The following is a 24,036-nucleotide window of genomic DNA, read 5'->3' as shown; positions in this document are numbered from 1 at the left end:
TACCAAAACTGACTTATCCAACAAACTCTTCTTGAACTCGCTCAAACATACCTAGCTTCTTCAACACATTCAGACCTTACAGGTTTTACTAACTGTTCAATAATAGCCCCACAAAAACATTAAAAAAATGCTTTATTCAAAAAGCCCGAAATTCCTACTTCGCCCATCGGAAAGTACACCAGGGAAAATGTGTGGTGTCTGTCCAATGTTTCAGGAAAGTCATTATAGTGAATATACGTTTGGCACATTGGATTCTCTTGCTTCAAAATCTCCATAGATGCACGATATCATATTAAGAACTTGGAGTCTCTTCCGGCTTTGAGAATTGTTCCTTAATCCAATCGAAGGGCTGCATCAACATTATCCGCCACGTGTTAAAAGAAAGAGGGGCACAATTAGACCTATTCAAAAACAAACCTCAAGCAAACCCCTACACTAAACATTAATCATTTGGTAAGGTTGATTATCTGTCTCTTTCAGATTTTTGTTAATAGAGCCACTGAGGAACCGAGTGCTCAAACTTTTATTTGATGCACGGAGCTTCCATTTCTGTCTACCTCTTCCACACACTCAGCCTGAACTCAAAGAAAATCAAACTAAACTACAAGACACTTCAAAGTTCACTGAACCACATCTGCATCTCTTTGATTCTGACAAAATTGAGATTCAATATAAGCACTGAATTGATAAACAAGGTGTCTGGAGACAGCTTTCACTCCGGTTGGAAAGAAAGAAACAGAGAGAAGAAGAAGAGTATTTTAAAGTCGTAGGAAACTATCCCTAGAGACCTTAAAGATCTAACCAACGAGGAGAGTTGAACTCAAGACCTGTTATGTGAGAGAGAGAGAGAGAGAGAGAGAGAGAGAGAGAGAGAGAGAGCAGATTGATGAGCTGGCACGCTCACCATATACAAGAGACGGAGAGCAAGAGAGATCGCAGATGATAACATAGCACGGCTGTACGGACAGCTACCATGACGACTTGTGTGGGTGCTGATATGGTAGAGCCTGCAGGCCTAATGAGATGGCAGCCTGTACGGCACTGCTGTTGACGTGGCAAAATCAGTATCTACGCAAGCTTTTCTTGCAGTTCCAGCATGCATTATTGGCCATAGTTGCTTTTGGTCCTAAGCTGAAAATAGCAGATTGCTTTAGATGCTTTTGGGCCCCCATGGCCTTTAGATTAAAAGCCAGGGCACCAATTGTAAACTTAGGTTATTTGAGTGATCTCAGTTAACAGTTTTAACACAGTTGTTGATCACTATTAAAGTAATATGGCCAAGGACGCTCAGCTTGGGGGCCTGTGTTTCGACTCTTAATAAATGTGCGCGTATGATATGGAACTGATTGTTCAAACAAAGACGTTTACTCTTTCAAATGCCCTATTTGTTTACATACTTGCAAGAAGAGGGATTGGGTGCACGGCGGCCCGGGGGGGGGGGGGGGGGGGGGGGATAGATAGTCAAAGATCCAGTGGCGACGCCTATAAATAGGACTCTGAGTTGACCCTTATGCAATAGCCCCTTATAACTCTTAGGCGACCCTTGAAAGAGCTTAAGAGAGGCTGTTGTTAAGCATTTGTGTCATTTATATCTCTTGGGCTAGAATCTGATCCCAAGCTATCAATCAATCATTTCCAGAGTCTTCTTTCAAAAAAGCACTTGTATACAGCTGTAGTCTGACTCTCAGTTGACCTTTATGCATTGACCGCTTACGAGAGTCTGTTGTTAACCATTTGTGTCATTCGTATCTCTTGAGCTAGAATCTAATCCCAAGCTATCAGTTAATCATTTCCAGAGTCTTCTTTCAAAGAAGCACTTGTATACAGCTGTAATCTAAATCACATTCTGAGTTATGACTCATCAAGTGTCTCTCTGATATGAACTTGTTCATTCATTCAGTTCATTTCAGTTTCTCTGATGCTCTATGATCTAACTATGAGTTCCATTCATCTGAAGTCTGGTGCTAGACTCATCTGAATCTACCTTGTCTAATTCGATGCTATCTCGTTATATGTCATCTTGCATCTGAAGTTTTGAACCATTAACCACACTTGACCAGCTCATCTGATACTCAGATTTCCTGTCCAGTAGCTCTGAGTCTTAACTCTGAAAAGCTATCAAGCTCCAGCTCTTTCCATTTTGGCAATCATAGTGGTGAGCTAAATCTCTTGACAGATCCCATCTCCCAAGTTTCTCTTAGAGTTGATTAGCCAATCACAATGCATGTACGTCGTCCAGCAAGAGGTAGGAAAACCACCAGAGCATTTGCTGAAGAGGAGAACCATATAAGTACTACTGTTGAAGGATCAAGGCAGGAATCTAATGATATTTAGCCACGCTCCCAGGGTGAGAACACAGAAATGGACTCAAGCAAGCGAGAAGGTGAAGCACATCGAGCTTCAAGAAAGTCTGAGTATTCAAGAAGAGCGTATTCAGAGAGGTCTCAAAGACACTTACTCACACAGTGCTCGGCATTCTTCAAGGGAAGGCAAAGCTAAGATACACATACTGATTATCATGTCAAACCCAAATGCCGAGAGAAGACCAATGCCTAAAGATTGTTTTCCCAACTTTTAGAGGATACAAGCTTTTGAGCAGTACGCTAATCTCAAGCATATCGAGCAAGAAGACTGGGCAAAGTATTTCCCTCAAACACTGAAAGAGGCAACTTGAAAGTGGTATTACCACTATCCAACGTGTAAGCTGAGAACTTACTCTAAACTGAAGAAGGCTTTCATCTTAGAATAAAGTGAAAATAGGAGTGATGAAGACATCTTGAGTGAATTAGACAAGATACAACAAGGGAGGTTATCTGTAAGAAGTTATGTGGAAAATATTAAGGAGCTGACCACGTTGCTACACGAACCACCATTGGAAAAAAGAATGGGAACATGGTTTCTAAGCAGATTCAGAAGCAAAAGTTGAGGGAGCAGGAGGTACAAGCCCTAATCAAAAAGTTCAACGACCTGGTTCAGAGAGCTCTAAAACTAGAACAACAAGCTAAAAAGGAAAAGAGCCGAGGGCCAATTTCCAGTGAAAGCTCTTCGTAAGAAACTTCATCAGACTCTAGCTCATCTGACGCTAAGAGCTCTGGGATGAAGGACAGCTGAAATCAAAGAAGAAGGGAGCTTGGACCAAAAAGATTAAAGAGTTGTCCAAGCAAGTATCTAAGATTTCCAAAATTAAACCATCTTTGGGCAAGGTGGAGACCTGATGTGTCAAATGCAAAACTAACCAACATTCGACGGACAAATGTGTTCAATGCACTTATTGTGCAGCCTATGGTCATGTTTAAAACAATTGCAAGACAAAAATACATCATTTTAAACAAAACAAAAATATGTGTCAATGATTGAATTGACAAATCCATAACCAGTCAAGTCAGAGGAGTTGGTGGAGAAGCGGAACACTGGAACAGCCACCAGAGGAATGGCTGGAAGGGGAGCATATCAGAATTTTACGCGTCGAAGGAGAGGATGAAGAGATTTTACCAGAAGAAAATTTAGTCGTTATACTTGTGGCAAGTACGGGCACTTTTCAACGCAATGTCCAAAAAATTTAAAGGTTGAAGTGACCGAGGTGAAGATGGAAAAAACAATTCGAGTGCAAGTAATCACCAAGAGTTTTAGTGTTGTTATCCAGGAATTACAAGAGGAGCCAGTCGACCAACCCAAGCAGATTGAAGAGAGTCAGAAGAGGGAGAAGTAGAGGGCTGTGTGGAAAGCCAAACGGGCATAGTTACATGGGACGGCGGGTCGGGGTCGGGAACGGGGTCGGGACGGCAAAAGTCAGGAAACGGGGACGGGGGTCGGAACGGCAAAAAAAAAAAAAGAGTTTTTTTGGCATTTTTTGACCTACACACATGCCACACACATAGAGCATCACTTTGACCATAAATTTACACTAAATAGACCAAAGAACACGAGTCATATAGGTTGAAATGTGCTAATAAAACATCGATGATCGATGGATACAAAATGAGAAGTGCATGCCACAAGGGCTCAAGAGTCAAAAAGCCTAAAGGACTTAGGACAAGCCTGAGGCCTCAAGGATAACAAAAAGTACAAAGGGCTATGTAGTAGGTAGAGTCGTAGACTCAAGAGTCTAGACTCGAGAGTCGAGTGATCAATGATCATCAAACTCAAGAAGTGCTCGCCTGCTGAATCTCCACATCGTCGTCGTAGTCGAGGTCGTCAGCAACGTATGAGGGCTCCGGCTCGGGAGGCTCGCATTGAGGCTCGAAATCCTCCTCTAGCTCCTCCAAAAGAGTATCGGCCATAGATGGATTCTCTTGTGCCATCTCCCACTCAGTGAAAGGATCTGCCTTGTGTGTGATGCTCTTGGCAAGCATGCGCAAGTTAGCGCTCACAAACACCAAATCATTGGCCCTCCGAACGCCAAGGCGATTCCTCTTCTTAGAGGCAATGTGGCTGTACACACTCCATAGTTGCTCCAAGCAACTAGTGGTACATGCTTGGCTAAGGACACGAACAGCCAAGCGCTGCAAATGTGGGCCATCTCCTCCATAGTCCTCCCACCACAAAACCGAGCCAATCTTGTTGCGATCAAGCTGTGCATCTACACATCCATAGGAGCCCTTCTTTTGCCTGTAGTTGAGTAGCTCGTCTCTAATCTTGCGCCTAATGTCACTGCTAGGCTCAAGGCGCTCCAATGCAAGCCGCCATCCTTTGCTCACCTCCTTGTCGGTCTCTTGACGCCTTCCTTGAAACTCAGGGTCAAGCACATAAGCTGCCGCATGAAGTGGAGAGTAGTATCCATTCCACCTCGACTCACACAAGCCATGAATCTCCGCATACTGAACAGGGTCAGGCACAAGCTTCTCAAGTGCCTCTATCATCCGATCCATGGCTTCGTAGACTTTGCCAATGCATGGCTGCAAGCCATCCACCACTCGAAGTAGGTGTAGAATAGGCTTGACCATGGCGTCAAGAGTCTTCACCTCCTCCCACCAAGCGGCGTCGTCGGCCCATTCTCGGCATTTCAATCCTACTGCTGATGTAGACTCCGGCATGGCCTGGAACTCATCACTGAGAAAGAGGCCCCTTAAGGCTCCGCCACATGTAGACAAGCGGCCTAGCATAAGCCAATTGAATGCAAATCTTGTCTCTGAATATTTGAGCAAAGACAACGGGCTCCTCTTTGAGAATTCATGGCGCACTTTTTGATGGTTGAGCACAAAGGAGACAATTCGAGAGGCGTCACCAATGGTGGGTGAAATCCATGACAAGTTCCCTATGTCCTTGAGGAGGTTATTGAGGCAATGCGCCATGCAAAATGTGACATGGATGCTGGGATACATGCCCTCAATGATAGCTCCGAATGCCCTATTTGACGCCTCTCCATCTGCAACCATACAAAGGACATTCTCCGGGCCGGTTATCTCTATGGTGCTTGTCCACTCCGCAGCAAGCATCTCGGCGGCCTTGCCACTATCGGATGCATCATGTGACTCCACAAAGTACATCTCCCCCCGAGAGTAGGCCACCACCCCGTGGATGGACCGCTTGCGGGTGTCGCTCCATCCATCTACAAGAAGAGAGACGCCATTGGTCTCCCACAAATCCTTTGTTGCTTGGGCCGCTTGCTCCACGGCAAGCTTCTCTTTGTCAAGAAGGGTGGTGCGAAGCCTCTCCGATGAAGGTGGCACATAAGAGGAGCCATATTCCCCTATTTTCGTAACCATGGTTCGAAAGTATGGAGACCTATCCACACAAAATAGAGCATGTTGCGTTAGTATGGAGAGTCGAGAAATTATAACCCATTATGAATACAAAATGGAAGATTGCAATGTGCATATGCCAAGGGAAACTCACCGCGAAGCATGGAAGGCAATGTGGTCGTGGAAGAAGAATCGGGCAACCGACCTATCTACCTCTTCCTTCAATTTAGGATTCCAATTTTCGTTGAGAGTGGTTTGGCGATGCGGAAGGGAAGAGGACGGTGTAGATCCATGGCTCTTGAAGGTTCGAGAGATGTCGTCAAGGTTGGCTTCCCTTTGCTCTCGCGGTGTCGCCGTGGCGGAGGGATCAACGGCAACAAAACGGCCCCTCTTGGCCGCTTCCGCAACCTCATACACCGTGAGTTTCTCAAGAAGATCCAACCTCTTCTCGGGAGCTACATGAGGGCAAAACTTCACCTCGTGACCGGGTTCATGAAGAAGATGGGCTCGCACTTTGTTTGAACCACCCGATCTCTTGTATGGACATAGCTTGCACGTCCATGGTCTTGCACCGCCACCTTTGCCACGCGAGCTAAAGTCGACTTCATCCCACCACGACCACGTTTGCACGGCGGGCCTCCTTCGAGAAGAAGCGGCTTGAGAAGTGGAGTTGGCTTGAGATGACATGATGGTGGAGAGACTCGAGAGAGTAGAGCTTAGAAGTTAGAAGGGTTAGGAGAGCTTGTGTGGAGAGAGAGTAAAGGAGAGCTTCAAAGTGGGTAGAAGAGGGAGAGGAGAGCTTCAAAGTTCAAACTTGAGCCTTGAGCTTGAGGGAAATGGAATGAGCTTGAGCCTTGAGCTTGAGGGAAATGGAATGAGCATTGAGCATTGAGACTATGAGTATTAAGAGGCCCAAGGGAGCCTTTTATAGCCTCCCAAGGGCCAAGGCTTAAAAAATATGGCAGTTGGGGCTGCACAGAGCCGTTGCAAACGGTCAAAAACGGTCACTTTTTTGAATCCGACCCCGGCCGACCCCTGCCGTCCCCGTCCGGTCCGTCCGACCCCGGTCCGGCCCCTGCCGTCCCCGTCCGGTCCGTCCGACCCCGGTCCGGCCCCGGCCGTCCCCGGTCTGTCCCCCCTGCGACCCGCCCGTCCGGCCCGTTTTCCGTCCGTCCCTCGACGTTCCGAGCCGTTCCCGGCCCGGTTACGGCCGTTCCCCGGCCCTAGGGCCCGTCCCCCCCATCCCCTGTAACTATGCAAACGGGAAGTCAAAGACGTAGATAAATGGAAAGCGCAAACGGTTTTGGTTGCTCAGATCACTCAGGATCTAGAGCAAAGAAAGACACAGAAACCAAAGTGCTCGAAAACAAGACTCGTTCAGAAGTTTTTGCCAGTAGGTTCAATCGTCCAGACCACAGGACTCCTAGAGACTGGTTCTAATGTTCAGATTGTTGAGAAGGCGGTGTCGCAAAACTCTGAAGCACTTCACTTCAAACAACTTGAATAACTGAGAGAGAGAGAGAGAGAGAGAGAGAGAGAGAGAGAGAGAAAGAGAGAGAGTAACAAACTTGGACACTCCCAGTCAAGAATCTACCGCGACACGACAAGAATTCACTTCAAAACAGTTCACAATTTGATTCGACATCGGCCAGTTCCGTGCCAAGAGGTATTGGCCCCAAAGAGTGGTGCCCCTTTCAGTATTTCTTTTTTTATTAAAATCTGTGCTCAAAGTACAAGGGAGTGATTGGGTCTCACTCTCAAACTCTATGTCCAGATGCTCTGAGAAGTGGGAGCCCAAACCACACTTATAAAGAGTTACAAGGGATGCCAAAAGCAGAGCCCCAAAAGCTGCCAATTAAAAGCATTCAAAAATGAAGCACTTCATCTCACAAGCTTCTTGCTTGGTAAACAAAGCAAAATAAAGCAATTTTTCCCCAAAAGCTCTCACTCTTTTGCGTAGAATTCAGCCTTGCACTTGCGTAGGAAAAAGCTGGAATTCCCGTACGCTACTGCCACGTCATCGTTCCGTAGAACGCGCCGCAAATATCGGAAATGTCCGTTCGCTACTGCCACGTGTCACTGCAGAATTTCGAAACTGCTGCCACGTCAGCCAGCCAGCGCGGGGGTGTGTGCGTGTGTGTGTGTGTGTGTGTGTGTGTGTGTGTGTGTGTGTGTGTGTGTGTGTGTGTGTGTAGAGCCACATGACAATTTGTTGACATACCCCCCTCTTGAAAGCATTGTAATCGCCCTCGATTACCCCTGAAAAACAGACAGAAGCCATAAACTGTCTTAGCAGACACTGACTGTTAGTACCGACGCACTAGGAACATACATCTAGCACATGTCATCACACGACATCACTTGACATCACAGGACATCACTTGACAAATCACATTCACAAATTCATTCTGGTCTCCGACCATGATTTATCGGCAACGTATTTAGCAATCGCATCTAGATCCACTCGGGACCTCATAGATGCCCGATTGACTAATCCTTATTGCAACCATGTCTATCGAGATCTTTCAGACCGAAATGCTGCATTCATTTCGTCTATCAGTTCCTGCACTTAAACAAGTCAAGAACAAATTAATATCATATTATCGGGAATTCCAGTTCATAAAGTCATACAGTAGAATACTATCAGCCCACAATATCCCTAAAACTCAAAGAGACATTAATGACATTAGTATCAAAAATCGAGGTAATCTGTTGACAAAGGAGCGGAGCAACTCCCCTCTTGTGCATACCCGCTGCACCAGATTCCGCCCAAGCTGAGTTCGGGGTTCCATTTAGAATAGACTATGCTAATCCAAATGCTTCAAGGTAAAGATTCACAATCTGAGGAGTATCTGCTAGGTCCTCCTCCTCCATCCACTTCGCATCCAATGCAGGATAGTTCTTGAATTTAACCAAGAACCGCCTTATCGCTTTATCCTTAATCTTTCTGTCTTTATGTGCCAATATCTGTTTTGGAACAAGGATCTCCTCGTTTTCTTCTACTTTGGGTTGCTCATCAGGCTCCCCATCTTCGGACACATCGCCTTTAAAAGGCTTCAAGAGACTCACATGAAAAGCATTGTGAATTCTCCAAGTATTGGGCAGCTTCAGTCTGAAGGAGACATCATTTATCTTTTCGAAAATCTCGAAAGGTCCGTAGTAGCGCATACTAAGCTTTGGAAAAAGTCTCTCCTTTCTATTTTTCTTTCTCAAGCGTGCCTTCTCAAAACGTAAGAACACCCAATCGTTCTCCGTCAATTTCAAATCACAACGATGGCGCTTTGCTACCTTTTTTTGTCTTTCTTGAGATTTCTACAAAGCCTCCCGAACCTTGGCAAAAGCCGTGTCCAAGTCCCGCGTATACTCGTCGGCTTAAAAAATCCTCGTCTTTCGTGCTTAGGAAGGGTGGAACCTTCGCAGCACCTCAATAATTTCAAAATGGCACCTTCCCCGTCGAAGAGTGTATCATGTTATCGTAAACAAAATCCACCAAAGGTAAATACTTATCCCATTGAGTCTTCTAATCCGAGATGTAAGACTTCAATAAATCTAGTACCATTGAATTAGCAATGTCAGATTGCCCGTAGGTCTGTGGTGGAACGATGACGAGAACTGCAACCGCGTGCCAATGTTCTCCCAAATAGCCTTCCAAAACAAACACGTGAATCTGGGGTCCCTATCGCTGACAATCGTCTCACGCATGCCATGTAATCTGAAGATCTGGGCCACAAACAGTCTCGCTAAGTAATCCGGCTTGACTATCTTCTTCATTGGAATGAAATGAGCTTGCTTGCTAAATCTGTCAATAACAATCCAAATACCATCGTGACCACTCTATGTTCTCGGTAGATCAAAAATGAAATCCAATGCAATAAAGTCCCAGGGGCGGTTGGATATGGGTAAAGGCTAAAACAATCCCTGTGCTTTATGCCTGTCAAACTTGACCTTCTGGCATACCAAGCAACTGCGTACAAAATCGTCCACATCCTTCTTGAGTCCCGACCAAAAGAAGTATCTCTCTACACCTTTCAAGGTGGTAGCTATACCGCGGTGACCCGAAAAAGGTGGACAGTGGCATTCGGTTAAAACCTTTTCCCTCAACCGCTGTGTAACGCACAACATCATCCGGTTAAATGTCGCTGGAGTATTGGTTAGGCCAAAAGGCATCACCAAAAACTCAAATAACCCAAAAGTCGTCCGAAAAGCTGTCTTGTAGACATCTCCCGACGCGATTCGGATTTGATACTGTTGGAAGATTGATTCGAAGAGTTATCATTCTTACCATTCTTACCGTTCTGCGAGTTCTGAGAAGTCTGCGAGGTACTTGTGGAAGTCTTGTTCTCCTTAGGCTTTCCTTTGTTGTGCTTCATCTCGTGGGCGAGAGCAATGGCTACCGCTTTGTTGAGATCGATTGGATCGAGTACCTCGACATCATACTTGATATACTCGTCCAATCCGTAAAGAAATGCCTCCTTGCGCTTTGCATCCGATTTGCGTAATTGAGTGCCAAGCTGCAAAACCCGATTAGAGAAAGACATAACCGGCGTACCGTTTTGCTTGAGAGCTCGCCAATCGTCCTTCAATCATGCAAGGTACTGAGGTGGCATAAACCGCGCCTTGAGCTTGTCTTGGAAATCAGCCCAACTAAAAGAGAGGGGCGTGAAATCGTCGGCTGCCTCTAGGTGCGCGGCTAGCTGTGCCTCTTGCCATGCCTGGTACCAATTTATGGCATCACCGGCAAGGTGCATAACTGCCGTCAAAACTTTGCTATTGCCTGTTTTCTTAGTTGTCGCAAAATAAGCATTAAATTGATGCAACCAAGAATGAATAACAGTAGCATCCATCTTACCGTCATACTTACTGAAAGTCAACTTCTCTGTGACTGGATTGTGTGAATCCGCATCGTGGCTTGCGCCACTTGATGAACTCCCACGGTCTTTGGTGGTTAGGTCTTCGAGGCTAGGATTTGGGCTATAAATTCTTGATTGCGAAGCTCCCTTTGAGCTTCATGCTCGGCCTCCTTTTTTGCTTTGCGTTCTTTTCGTTCAACGCGTTCGCGTTCGAGAGCAAGTCGCTGATCTTCTTGTCTTGCGGCAAGAGCAATGCGCTCACGTTCCTGAGCAAGTCGCTGTTCTTCCTGTCTTGCGGCAAGAGCATTGCGCTCACGTTCCTGAGCAAGTCGATTCTCTTCTTATTGTGCAGCAAGTTTGTCGTTTCTTTCATCGCGCTCGCGGTCCTTGGCTTCTTGTGCACGGTCCTTTGCTGCCTGTTCATCTGCTTTGCTTGCGAGTTGTGCCAAGGCAACTCGATTCGTTTCTTGTTGCTGTGCCATCATGTCCAACATCGACTTGACCATCATCTCCATAGGAGTGAGGACAACTCGTGGCGTAGATGGCGAAGGGGGAGGGTTGGAAAAATCTCCTGGTGGGGAGAATCCTTCGTCGCCTCTCTCATGCTCATCACCTGAATGCGACGTATCCATGCCGCTTCGGGTGACGACCATGCACTAGGATCTTAGGGTCTTAAGCTCGCGAGGAACTTGGGTTCTTGAGGGTCTTGAGGTTCTTGAGGTCCTTGATTCGTGAGAATCCTGGATTTCTGAGGTTCTTGAGTCTTGAGGGTCTTGGGTTCTTGGGGTTCTTGAGGTTTTCTTTCGCTTGCAAATCGCGTTGGAGAAGGATCTTCTCTTCACCCGAGTTCTACTCCTTTCTGCAGGCGCACCCCTTGGCGGCCTTGCGCTCACACCAAGGTTGCTTTTTCCCACCTCACGTCGATTGGCCGGCCGCTAAGTGCATGGTCCGCTCTCAATGAGTGAAAAGAGACACAAGGGGAGGCTGGACAAGCCCTTCTTTCTTGGATTCCTGTCACTCTTCAACAAAACACGATTAAGAATCGCCACGCCCAAGTAAACTTCGGTTCGTGCGATCGCAACAAGCAAAAAAACATTCTACAGCAGAATGAATGTTGTATTTTCTCAAGATTAGTGATCTTTATTGCTCAAGGTTCCTTTTAGTTCTTAGGGAAAGAGAGAGCTTTCCGTCTGTAGAGTGTTGTGGTCACGAACAAAGTGAATGGATTGTGCATGCAAATGAATGAGACTGAGAGAAGGAGAGAGAAGAGATACGACACCGAGAGGTTGTAAAACCCTCCTCCGAAGGCCCCACTCTCGTCGGCGAGAGTGGTCTACTTTGATTGCAAAAGGTGTACAATGCGTATGCAATGGACTGATGCAATGGGACTATGCTGATGACGACGACGGTGGTGACGACGACGACTCGATGGCTGAAATCTGTAGGCTTCTAATCGCTGAATTCGGGGACTGTTTCGGTGGCTGAAAATGACTGTTTTGGCTGCGTTTTTATGGCTGAAAATGGGGGAACATCTGCAACCAACTTGGGGGAGTTCGGCTACTGTGTCGAAGGCTGAATTTGCTGTGTATCTGCTGTAGATGAAGGCTGAAAGCAAAAACGCTAGCAAAATGCTAGGGCTGATCTGGGAAAAATGCTGGTAATGCTGGATCTGCTGGCGACCATATGATCCTGCAATCGCTAGGGTTCTGTTGTTGATGGCGAAGGCCTGCTGTGGAAGGAAACGCCAAGGCTGGGGTGTAGATGCAAAAACGCCAGGGATGGATGATGATGCAAAAACGCTAGGTGGCTGAGGGGGTATTGCTGAGAAGATAATCAATGCTCCTGCGACAATTAACCGGATGATGGACAGCATTTTTCGAGACTATAGGCTATTTGTTGGCACTTTTTTTTTCCGAGAAAAAGATCCTTCTATTAGTTAATGAAAGTTGCCCGTAGGGCTACAACCACCTCTGCAAGAGAGGGCTACAACAAACATGATGGGGAGACTCTCCCAATGAAAGAACAACATATATACAATGAGGCTAAATCAAGGGATGGGAGGAGGGAAGAGCCACACAGGTAGTCGGTAGTGCCATCTGAGCACACCCTGGACAATGGTGTAGAAAGGCCCAGGGCGCCAGAGTCGAAGGAAAGCCTCGCGCCGCTCCCGCATGCGGTCGGAGCTGCCTTGTAGTCCCTCAAGCTGTCCTCTGAGAGTATGGATCAGCTCTAGCCAAAAGTCACGAACAGTCTCTACTGGCGGCACACAGCGAACCTCAAAAATGCAGAAACAGCGGGCTCGCCAAATGAACCAAAGTGTCAAGCCACTGATGAGCTCCCAACACTCCTCTCTCTCACTACACCACTCCTGTGGAGTAAGCTCTGTAGCAGGCTGGAGTGTAGGACGCCCCCCTTGTATCACTATCATCCTGCTGGTGGAAGATAGCTCAAACTGAAGTGCCGAGCCCGTGAGAGTGGACCAAGCCGCTGCCCCCCAAGTGTACTGTCTAGCCGTGGAGAGAGTAGGCATCAGCCGAAGAACTCGTAGCCACACCTGTTGGGCCGAGGGACAGTCCCAAAGACAATGACGCTGACTCTCCACCAACTGGTCACACAGGCTGCACATGCGGCCGAGAGACCACTATGCAAGCCAGCTCCCTACTGCTGTAGTTGTGTGTGCAACCAACCACTAAAACAAAGTGACGCGCATCGGCTGTCTGGAGTCCCACAGCCTCTGCCAAAAGGCTGCCAAGAACTCGACTGTGAGGCCCTCCTCCTGCAAATGACGTGCTGCAGTGGGGCGGGCCTCTCTCTGTGCTGCAAGTATATGACATCCAAGCCGAACAGTGTACTGAAAGAAGGGGACTCCTGGGTGGTCTGCAGAAGAGAAGGGGTCCCTCCATAGCCACTCACCAGGATCCCATTGTACTCGTGCCAGTGGACAACACTCCCAAGCCTATAGCCTCCAGTGTCCAGTCTCAAGAGCTGCTGGGTCAGGGTCTATGACGCAAGTCCTCCCACAGATGCCCACAACTCGAATCCTCTGAAAACAGCACTCTGCTACCTGCGGGGCCTCTACTGCAACTCGTTGTAATCGTCCCCCACCCTACAGCTCGAAGAACAAGGCTGGGACAGTCTCTGAGCAGGCCCTAACTGAAATGAGAACCTCCAGTCGTGTGAAGGCTCCCATCCACCGGGGTGCTACTGGCTCGAGAGGCGTGAGCCACTCAGCTGGAACTGACTCTGAGATGTCCTGACACATGCTCTGCACCCCTCTCATGCCCTGCAGCTGGAAACCATGCACCACGTCTGGCAAACGTATGAGCTCTAGCCAGTCACCTAGAGAGCGCGCTGGACCTGCTGCCATGGGACCCCAGAAAACATGAGGCCGACTACCAACCAAGTGGCCTCTCTGAGTGCTAACCATGGGGTTCCAGATGAGGGGCTGCCGTAGGCAATCCTCCATGCACATCGACAGTCGCTGCTCCAGGACACGCCGTAAGAGCTCCCAAGAGCGAAGCAAACTCACAACGAAGCGGTCCTCCAGTCTCCTGTTCAAACCAACTCGGCGCATCTCTGTAAAGATCCATCTGGTCAAAGGTTGCCAAGGGCCTCGTGATTGAGGGACCCTGGCACGAAGCCTCTGCAACAAGAACTCCTTCGAGGGCTCCTCACCTGGAAGAAGTCCTCTGACTATGAACTTCCCAAGAAGGGCTCTGCTCTGCTGTGCTGGATCAATGATCCCAAGCCCTCCCTGAGAACAAGGAAGCGTGATGACCGACCAAGCCACCTTGGCTCGGGCCATCTGAGTGTCACGTCCTAACCAAAGGAAGTTCCTGATCAGCCTCGCTACCTGGCTGATACAAGAACTCGAGAAGATCCAGCAGGAAGTGATATACCACATAGTCGCCAACAGCACCTGGTTGGCAACTACTACTCTACCAGCCAGCGAAAGTCGTGCTGAGCTCCAATGTAACAGCTTTCTACTGATGGACAGGAGAAGAGGAGCAATCTGCTGCTCGGGAGACAAGTCCAAACCAACCTGACAACCCAAGTACCGAACTGCAGTCCCTTGGGGAATCCACCTGAAACCCTCTCCTGGCATCCAATCTGGCACAAGAGCACTACCAACCGAGAAAGCCACTGTCTTTGTCCAGTTGATCAGTGCGCCCGATGCACAACAGAAGGTCTCCAAAGCTTGCTCACATCTGTGAAGATTGGCCTCTTGGCCATCTAAGTACAAGGCTGAGTCATCGGCAAACTCAGCGTCCAGTAGCTCCTCTCCCCGAATAGGGAGTGCTAAGCCCCGAAGACCAACCTGCTGTGACACGAAAAATCTGCTCATCGCCTCCGCATAGAACAGAAAGAGAAAGGGGGCAAGAGGACAACCCTCTCTGACCGAGCGTGTGAGCATGAAGCGCTCACCTCTCCCTCCTGCCAAAAGCACCTGACTGTGAGCCTGTCTGTACAAAGCTGACACCCCTATGATCCAAGCATCTGAGAAGCCCATCCTTCGGAGAGTGCCCTCTAGAAATTCCCAGTCAACTCGATCGTATGCCTTCTCAAAATCGAGAAGAAGAATCACAAGGTCCTCGGCACGGAGCCGTGCCAGGGCAAAAGCCTCCCAGAAAATAAAGATGTTGTCAAGGATACTGCGTTCCTTGACAAAACCTGTCTGAGTCCCATGTATAAGGCTCTCTAAAAGTGGCTTAATCCTCAAACTCAGAGCCTTGGCAAGAATTTTGTAGGCTGAGTTGAGGATGGTGATGGGGAACCACTGTCGAATCTCATCCAAGGAGCCACCCTCCTTGGGAATGAGGTAGATCAGGCCCTCACTCATGCTCTCAGGCATCACTCCTGTGTGCAAAATGTACTGAAAAGCACTACAAAGATCTGGGCCAAGCAGGTCCCAATACTACAAGAAGAAGCTGGGAGTCAACCCATCCTCACCTGGACACCTACCACGAGGGAGGGCCCTATGAGCCGTGTGCAGTTCCTCAAGCTGAAGTGGCATCTCTAGCCTCTGGCGCATCTCCTCTGTCACAAGACATGGCATCTGTGCCCAAACCTGCTCCCTGCATGCATCCTGCCGCTCTGACTGAGGCTCAACCGACAGTAACTCACGGTAAAAGTCAGTAGCAACTGCATGCATATCCTCAGGCTCACAAGCAACTGACCCATCGGGCCTCCTCAACTGAATGACCTTGGCATGCGAGGAACGAGGTCCCACTATCTCAAAAAAAGCACCAGTCACTCTCTCACCCACCTGAGTCCACTGAGATCCCTGTCGGTGAAAGGCAAACTCATGACGCCTCTCCTCTGTGCTAGCAAGCTCCTGTCGAGCCTGCTGTAATTGCTCCTCCAACCATGGACTGTCTGGATGCTGCTCCTGCATCCTCTGTAGTGAAGCAATGGCTCGTCTGAGATGCTGCTCCGCCTCTCTCGCTGCAACCCGGCGACCCAGAGACTCCTGAGAAAAAAGTGGCTAAGCTGAGATAGGCCTGAGGCCACTCTGTCTGCAGGTGAAACCTGGCTGTCCATGCCCTCTGTCCAGAGAGCCTCTACCCTCTCTCTGAGTTTTAATGTCTTTATGTGTCACTTGGGGCCCCATCGGACGAGGTCCCCATAAGTTGGTGGGAACTCTTCTTTTAAAAATAGGCCACTCGTCAAGACTTTGTAACTCTGTAAAACTTCTTCTTCTTCTTCTTCTGTTGCTTCTTCGTAGGGTTTCTGATTTTAGGGTTAGGGTTTCGGGCAGAATTAGGGTTTTGGGCAGAATTTAGGGTTAGGGTTTTTGCTCTCGAGCAAACACGTCATCACTTTGTGACACTTCTTCTGTTACTTGTTCTTCTTAGGGTTTAGGCCCCTCAGCCGGTAGCTCCGTTCTTCAGTAGGTCGACACGTCATCAGTTTGTTACACGAAGACATATCCCGCGACACCGGCACCATTCGTGATTGGCCTGATCTGAAAAATAATCATTAAGTTCGAAGCTTTTTGTACTTGTGCTCATATTATCGGCGGTTCATTCGAAAATTTGCACGCATAGCTTCTCCTTTGCATGTGTTGACTCAAAAAGGGGTTCCTTTTACTTGGAAACCGTCAAAGTTGCAGCATTTCTGACTCTCAAGGAAAAATTGACAATGGATCCGGTATTAGCTTTGCCAGACTTGCAAAAGCCCTTTGAGGTTTACTGTGATGCTTGTGGTCGCAGTTTGGGAAGTCTTGAGGCAAGAGGGCCGTGTTATAGCTTGCGAAAATAGGAAGTTTTCACATCCTAAACAGGTTGCACAGATTTGTGAGAAAGAGCTTTTGGCAGTTATTGATGCTCTTTCACAGTGGCAACGTTTTCTACTCGGAGCCAACATTCCTGTGTCTACAGATCATCAGAGTTTACACTACTTCTTGTCTTAGAAGCAGTTTTCGAAAAAGCAGATGAGGTGGGCTAACATTCTGTCACAGTTTCATTTCCAGATTGTCCATGTTCAGGGACCGAAGAATTTAGTGACACGTCTCGCAAGCCCTTGGTTTTAGCTATTTCCGCGATTCATCACAGAAGCGCCGAGGATATGGTAGATCAGTACGCCACCGATCCTAATTTTGCAGACATCTTTAACCGGTTAAAGAGTGGAAAGAGATAGTTGCGGGCTATTCCATACAGGACGGCTATTTGACGCGGAAAACGATGTGTGTTACAAAGCTTTGAGGGGAAAATTTTGACAATTGTCCTCCTTTTTCCGGCCACCGCGGCATAGATATGCGTTATTTCTACTAGCCAAGGCTCAAAAAGGATGTGGACGAGTTTGTTCCTAGTTGCTTAGTATGCCAAAAGGTCAAGTTTGACAGGCATAAGGAACCGGGACTCCTACAATTGTCACGTGACACATCCAACTCTATGTGTCTCTGGACAAGCTACAGCATGACAAGGGTTCAGTCAATCCAGTCAATCTAGATTTAGAAGCGATCTGGCACTTTTGTGAGTCTATTCGTAGACCGTGCATGCCCAATCACTTAGTGTAGATGCATATCCTCTGGTTGCACACAGCATGATCATCAGCATTCCCATCAGAATCCATTGGGGGAATTTTCCAGTGCATTAAACCTATTTTCCCTATTTTTGACATTTTTCACTTATTTATTAAGTGACTTTTGTTGGAAAGTAGGTGGGGCAAATTGAGTAAGTTTGTATATAAGCAAACCTAAGCTAGCACTAATTGACAGAAGAGGCAGCAGGAGCACTCGCTCAACAGGCAACTTCTCAGCAGAACCCCAAGCCCTAGAGTTTTTGCTCCACAGCAACCACCTAGCGTTTTTGGACCAGATCAGCCAACGTTTTTGCTTTTGTAGATCCCTGGCCACATAGGACTCAACAAGAGACCTAGCGTTTTGCAATTGCAGGCCACCCGGCGACAGCAGAACCATTTTCAGCCCTAGCGTTTTTTATTTGCAGATCAGCCCCAGCGTTTTGCAGATTCACTGCGAAGGAACACCAAGAACCATCAGCGTTTTCAGTTTTCAGCCCTTAGACACCACAGATCAAGTCTCGAACCTCGCAGATCTCACCTTCCCACAACAGTTCCGTCGCCGCACGGTCAGTTTCCGCAAGGTTTATAGTTTCAGCCCGGAAAACGCAGATTTCAGCATCTGCATTTTCAACGCATCGTCGTCGCATCGTCGTCATCGACATCGTCCCCGACATAGAGTCAGAATTCAGCAGATAAAGATTTGCAGATTTCAGCCCTTAGAGTTTCCAGATTCAACACATCTCGTCGTCGCCCTCATCGTCGTCAACATCGTCGGCAAGTCCAAGCATTGTAGAGATCTGTGCAATTATAAGTAGACCGCTCTCGCCATAGAGAGTGGGGCCTTCAGATGAGGGTTTTACAACGTCTCTGGTGTCGTATTCTCTTCTCTCTCTATCTCTCAGTCTCATACACTTCCACGCACAGTGTCCATTCACTTGTTTGTGATCATTGCACTCTCTCATTAAGAACGGAAGGCTCTCCCTTCCATAAGAACAAAAGGAACCTTGAGCACAGTTCGGAGCACTCATCTTGAGCAAAGTTCAAACATTCATTCCGCTGCACCTTACATTGGTATCAGAGCTTTGGCAATGTTCTGTATCACTAAGGAAAGAACCACAAGAATCACAAGAATGTTTCTTGCTTGTTGCGGTCGCACGCACCCAAGTTCGCATGGGCATGTCGATTCCTAATCGTGTTTTTGAAGAGTGACAGGCAACCCAGGAAAGAAGGGCTTGTCCAGCCTCCCCTTGTGCCTCTTTTCACTCATTGAGAGCGGACCGTGCACTTAGCGGCCGGCCAATCGACGTGAGGTGGGAAAAAGCAACCTTGGTGTGAGCCCAAGGCCGCCAAGGGGTGCCCGCAGGAAAGAGAGGAGCTCGGGTGAAGAGAAGATCCTTTCTCGAACACAGATTGCAAGCGAAAGAAAACCTCAAGAACCTCAAGACCTCAAGAACCTCAAGAAACTCAAGACCCGCAAGAACCCAAGTTCCTCGTAAACTTAAGAACCCAAGACCACAAGAACCCACAACTTCAGAATGGTCATCAATCGAAGCGGAATGGATACTTCGCTTAGAGGTGATGAGCATGAGATGGCGAAGAAGAATTTTGCCCACCAAGAGGTTTTCCCGGCCCTCCTCCTTCTCCACCTACGTCAAGGATTACACTAACTCCTATGGAGGCTTTCGACAAGATGGTGATGGACATGAAGTTAGAACGCGAAGCAAGACACGCAGAAAGAAAAGCAGAAATGGATCGCAGACACGCAGAAAGCAAAGTAGAAAGGGAAGCAGAAAGAAAGGTAGCCAAAGCAAGACAAGAACAGAGCAATCGACACATGCAAGAGTTCTTGCGACTCTTTTCTCAAGTGTAGGCACAGATGCAAGAGACTCAGGAGACGGAGACTCTCTCAGTCTTTTCTTCTCCCAAGCATGACACACAGAATTTGCATGATTATGAGAAGCATGATGTATTGAATGATAATGATGAGCATGATGATTTGGATGACACTGACAAGCATGATGATTTGCATAATCAAGATGTGATTTCTCACAAGCGTGATGATTTGCATGAAGACGATGTGATTGTTCACAAGGATGATGTGTTAGTTGTTGATACTTTTTCTAGTGAAGCTAATCTCATTACAGATTCGATTTCCCACGGAGAACCGATCTTGGCTCTCGAGCCTAGGTCCAAAGAACCCTTACAGGAAGTATTATGTGTTCAAATGATTCGTCGGCACGCATTGTTCGAGTGTTTCATTCGTGATCGTTTCCTGTATTTTCGTCAGCGTCTTTATGTGATTCCTTTTCCCAAGGGATGACATATTGTACGTTGAGCACGTTTCACTCATGAATAAGCACGAATGTATGCGAATTGTTCATGAAAAGCTGAAAAGTATGTATGTAAGGAAGTCACATTCCATGTCTCTTCCTTGGCATGACACATTCGTAGAACGAGCACATGAAAGTATGAGCACCAAGCATGAGCATTTCCGTTGTGAATTGCCACAGTTGATTGCTTTCGATCGGAAGAGAAAGATTCGATCTTATTGTTTGTGTGTGTGTGGTGAACGGGTTGGCACTCCGTCTCTTTGTTCATCTACATTGCATGCACAGTCTTTTAGGGAGATAAGATTTTTTCCAGTCACTTTACATGGAATAGGTATGTTCATGTTTTTGTGTTGGAAATGGTTTCATGAGTTTTCAGCCATTGGAGATTCTTGATGAAGAACGAAGCATGACTTTAGACGATGTTGAAGCATTGAAGGAGCTACAGATGATACTGTGTCGGTTTCGACGCGGCCCAAAGAAGCAAGCGTGCAAACCTTTATGAAGTTCAAGTACCGCACGACCCACACATCAGAGTGGACCGGTGACGAGTCCCTTCCAGGATTCCGGATGCTATTGGCGATCTCCCTCGACGCCATACAGTTCGGTACCAGTACCTCACTTTGAAAAGAAGGGGATGTCACGTGACACATCCAACCCTATGTGTCCGTGGACAAGCTACAGCACAACAAGGGTTCAGTCAGTCCAGTCAGTCTAGATTTAGCAGTGATCCGGCGCTTTTATGAGTCTATTCGTAAATCGTGCATACCAGTCACTTAGTGTAGATGCATATCCTCTGGTTGCACACAGCATGATCATCAACATTCCCATCAGAATCCATTAGGGGAATTTTCCAGTGCATTAAACCTTTTCCCTATTTTTGACATTTTTCACTTATTTATTAAGTGACTTTTGTTGGAAAGTAGGTGGGGCAAATTGAGTAAGTTTGTATATAAGCAAACCTAGGCTAGCACTAATTGACAGAAGAGGCAGCAGGAGCACTCGCTCAACAGGCAACTTCTCAACAAAACCCCAAGCCCTAGCGTTTTTGCTCCACAGCAACCACCTAGCGTTTTGGGACCAGATCAGCCAACGTTTTTTCTTTTGCAGATCCCTGGCCACATAGGACTCAACAAGAGACCTAGCGTTTTGCAATTGCAGGCCACCCGGCAACAACAAAACCATTTTCAGCCCTAGCATTTTTTATTTGCAGATCAGCCCGAGCGTTCTGCAAATTCACCGCGACGGAACACCAAGAACCATCAGCGTTTTCAGTTTTCAGCCCTTAGACACCACAGATCAAGTCCCGAACCTCGCAGATCTCACCTTCCTGCAACAGTTCCTCGCCGCACGGTCAGTTTCCGCAAGGTTTACAATTTCAGCCCGAAAAACGCAGATTTCAGCATTTGCGTTTACAGCACGTCGTCATCGCATCGTAGTCATCGACATAGTCCCCGACACAGAGTCAGAATTCAGCAATAAAGATTTGCAGATTTCAGCCCTTAGAGTTTCCAAATTCGACCCATCTCGTCGTCGTCAACATCGTCGGCAAGTCCAAGCATTGTAGAGATTTGTGCAATCATAAGTAGACCGCTCTCGCCATAGAGAGTGGGGCCTTCGGAGGAGGGTTTTACAACGTCTCTGGTGTCATATTCTCTTCTCTCTCTATCTCTCAGTCTCATGCACTTTCACGCACAGTGTTCATTCACTTGTTTGTGATCATTGCACTCTCTCATTAAGAACGGAAGGCTCTCCCTTCCATAAGAACAAAAGGAACCTTGAGCACAGTTCGGAGCACTCATCTTGAGCAAAGTTCAAACATTCACTTCCGCTGCACCTAACAACAACCTTTACCCATACCCTCTCATCCTTGGGAAAGCATTGCCATGGGTTTTATTTTTTATCTTTCCAAGACTCAGAGTGGGCATGATGGCATTTAGGCAATCATCGACAGATTCAGTAAGCAAGCTCACTTCATTCCGGTAAGAAGACAGTTAAGCCCCATCATTTGGCGAAACTGTTTCTCACAGATTTTCGGATTATATGGTATGCATAAGTCCATTGTTTGGACAGAGATTCCCGATTCACTAGTTTGTTTTGGAGGGCAATTTGGGAGAACATTGACACGCGGTTGCAGTTCTTGTCCTCATTCCACCCATAGAGAGACAGACAATCTGAGATAGCCAATTCAGTGGCTTTGGATTTGTTTTAGTCTTATATTTCGGATCAGGAGACTCAATGGGAAAAGTATTTGCCCTTGGTGGAGTTTGCCTACAACAACACAGTTCATTTATTGACGAGGAAGCCATTTGAGGTAATCGAGGGTCCTAAGAAGGTACCACCGTTTCTAAGCACCAAAGATAGCTGGTAGCATTTTTGAACATTCTGCACAAAGGAACCATCTCAAGAACAACTCACGATTCTCAAGAATGAAACACAAGTCTGCACTATATCCATCTCATAGCTCCGCTACCTATTTCAAGATAGACGACCCAAAAAAGAGTATCCCTATCTAGTAGCCAATGAAAAAGAGAAGAAAGGGATGTATGGCTTTGCCTTCCAAAAACTCTCCTTAGACACGCAAGAAAAAAGAAATAGTATCCTCTTCCTTCCTTGGCAAATTCCTGCTTTACAAATCCACCAGATTATACTATGGAAAGTAGGAAATGGCAATGTTGCAGGATAAATTCCAAAAATAACTACTCGATTGTGATCAGGTTTAGACCATTTGTAGTTTTTCAAGTTTGAATGCTGTTCAGTATATTTAACCATCCTCTCATTCATTTTCCAAAGTGAAGAAGCCAGTTTGTGTTACTATAATAAGGTGCATCATCTGAAAGCTGTCCATTAGAAGTCCACGCTTTCTTTTACATCGAGGCTGAGTGTAAAGAATAATGCTAACTAGTTGGAAAAAACATTACTCAAACAAAGATCAGGGGCCAAAAACGGAAAAGCACGAATCCAGGACAAACAGAACGAGAAAATAAGAAACAGAGAAAGGGTTAATGGGCGTACCTGGACAAGCCAGAGGGCCCCGAGAGTAAAAGTGCCGCCCCAAAAGACGCAGGCAGTGAGGTCGGTGGTCTGAGGGCGAATGTTGGCAGGGATGATAGATAGAATGCCGCGTGCTGCACGCCCTGCTGCTGCCATTGCTTCTGCTTGCTCGATCTGTCACAGAGAAACTCTTCGTGAGGGTAAAATGTTTCTACTGATCTCGCGCATGCATTTCGGCTGTGTTGTAGGCCATGTGGGCAGAGTTTTTGGCTCATGTTGTATGCTCACCCATGGGCGCCGGACGAGCCAAAAAAACGTCGTCCGGGCAGTAAGGATTATTGCGAAGACAACTGTGAGGTGGCAAGGGTAGGGCAAAGGAGCTCATAAGGTAAGAGGGCCAATGGTACGGCAGCTATATGGAGGTGCACCGCTTATTGTCTAACAAGCATATTGCAGAGAGTGGCCTCCATTTTTCTCTTCACAATGCTTGGATTACTCTAGTTGGAAAGTTTCTCATCATTTTCCTTAAGCAATACCTCAGTTCAAATGCAGAAGTAGCGAAAAATTGTAATATTGCATATGAAGGCTAGTAATATAGCGGATGTGAATGCAAGATGCGCTCGCTCATGGTTAGCCACCTCATCAAGCATTATTGTGACGCTTTCGATATGGAATGGTAGCGATTAGGCTCCAACATACATAGAATTTGGGGCAGCAATAGTCCTAGCCCCCTTACCTTATAGAGACAACGAGATTGTGCAAGGAATTGCTCAAGCTATGGTGTAGAGATCCAGGCGAGGAACCACAGAAGATGCACCTTGCACAAGGCTATCGAGCGTTGTTGGTGATTTTGAAAGTTATGCCGCAAAGAAATTTTGGATTTGATGTCACACTTTCCAATGCAAAACGCATTACGTGAAGCATTAGAGGCACTGCTGCACTTGTATTGAAGCATTCTTGAATGAGGTTTGAGCACGCGTACCAGCAAATAATAAGGCAGTACGTCAACTTTTGTGAGCCAACAACTCAATCAACTTCAACTGCTACTTACTCGGGGGTTATACAAGTTAGTAAAGGGGACCGTCTACTTTTCGACCCCTTTATCCTATGGTAAACACACTTTGTCCACATTTTTGTCACACAGGGTGGAGATAGTCGACG

General features: G+C 47.0%; 1 protein-coding gene across 1 annotated transcript; it reads right to left on the bottom strand.

The window, feature by feature from the left end:
- Nucleotides 1-23,142, bottom strand: LOC147426145 (ubiquinol-cytochrome c reductase complex 6.7 kDa protein). The gene is made up of 2 exons (XM_086498307.1): nt 22,897-23,142; nt 1-349 (listed from the first exon to the last, which is right to left on the bottom strand). The coding sequence occupies exons 1-2, from the start codon at nt 23,029-23,031 to the stop codon at nt 293-295; spliced, it is 192 nt and encodes a 63-aa protein (XP_086354433.1). The 5' UTR covers nt 23,032-23,142; the 3' UTR covers nt 1-292.
- Between the last annotated feature and the right edge of the window lie 894 nt (nt 23,143-24,036).

This window comes from Adiantum capillus-veneris, chromosome 24 (assembly GCF_014529385.1).
Source record: "Adiantum capillus-veneris isolate H3 chromosome 24, ASM1452938v2, whole genome shotgun sequence".
NCBI lineage: Eukaryota > Viridiplantae > Streptophyta > Polypodiopsida > Polypodiales > Pteridaceae > Adiantum > Adiantum capillus-veneris.
Note: the sequence above shows the minus strand (reverse complement) of the source record. Positions and strands in the feature narration are given on the sequence as shown.

Excerpts from the sequence above, each read along its gene's own strand:
- LOC147426145 (XM_086498307.1), bottom strand. The coding sequence starts at position 23,031 with ATGGCAGCAGCAGGGCGTGCAGCACGCGGCATTCTATCTATCATCCCT. Across the intron at positions 350-22,896 it reads GGGCCCTCTGGCTTGTCCAG|CCCTTCGATTGGATTAAGGA; the intron begins GTACGCCCATTA and ends ATGTTGATGCAG.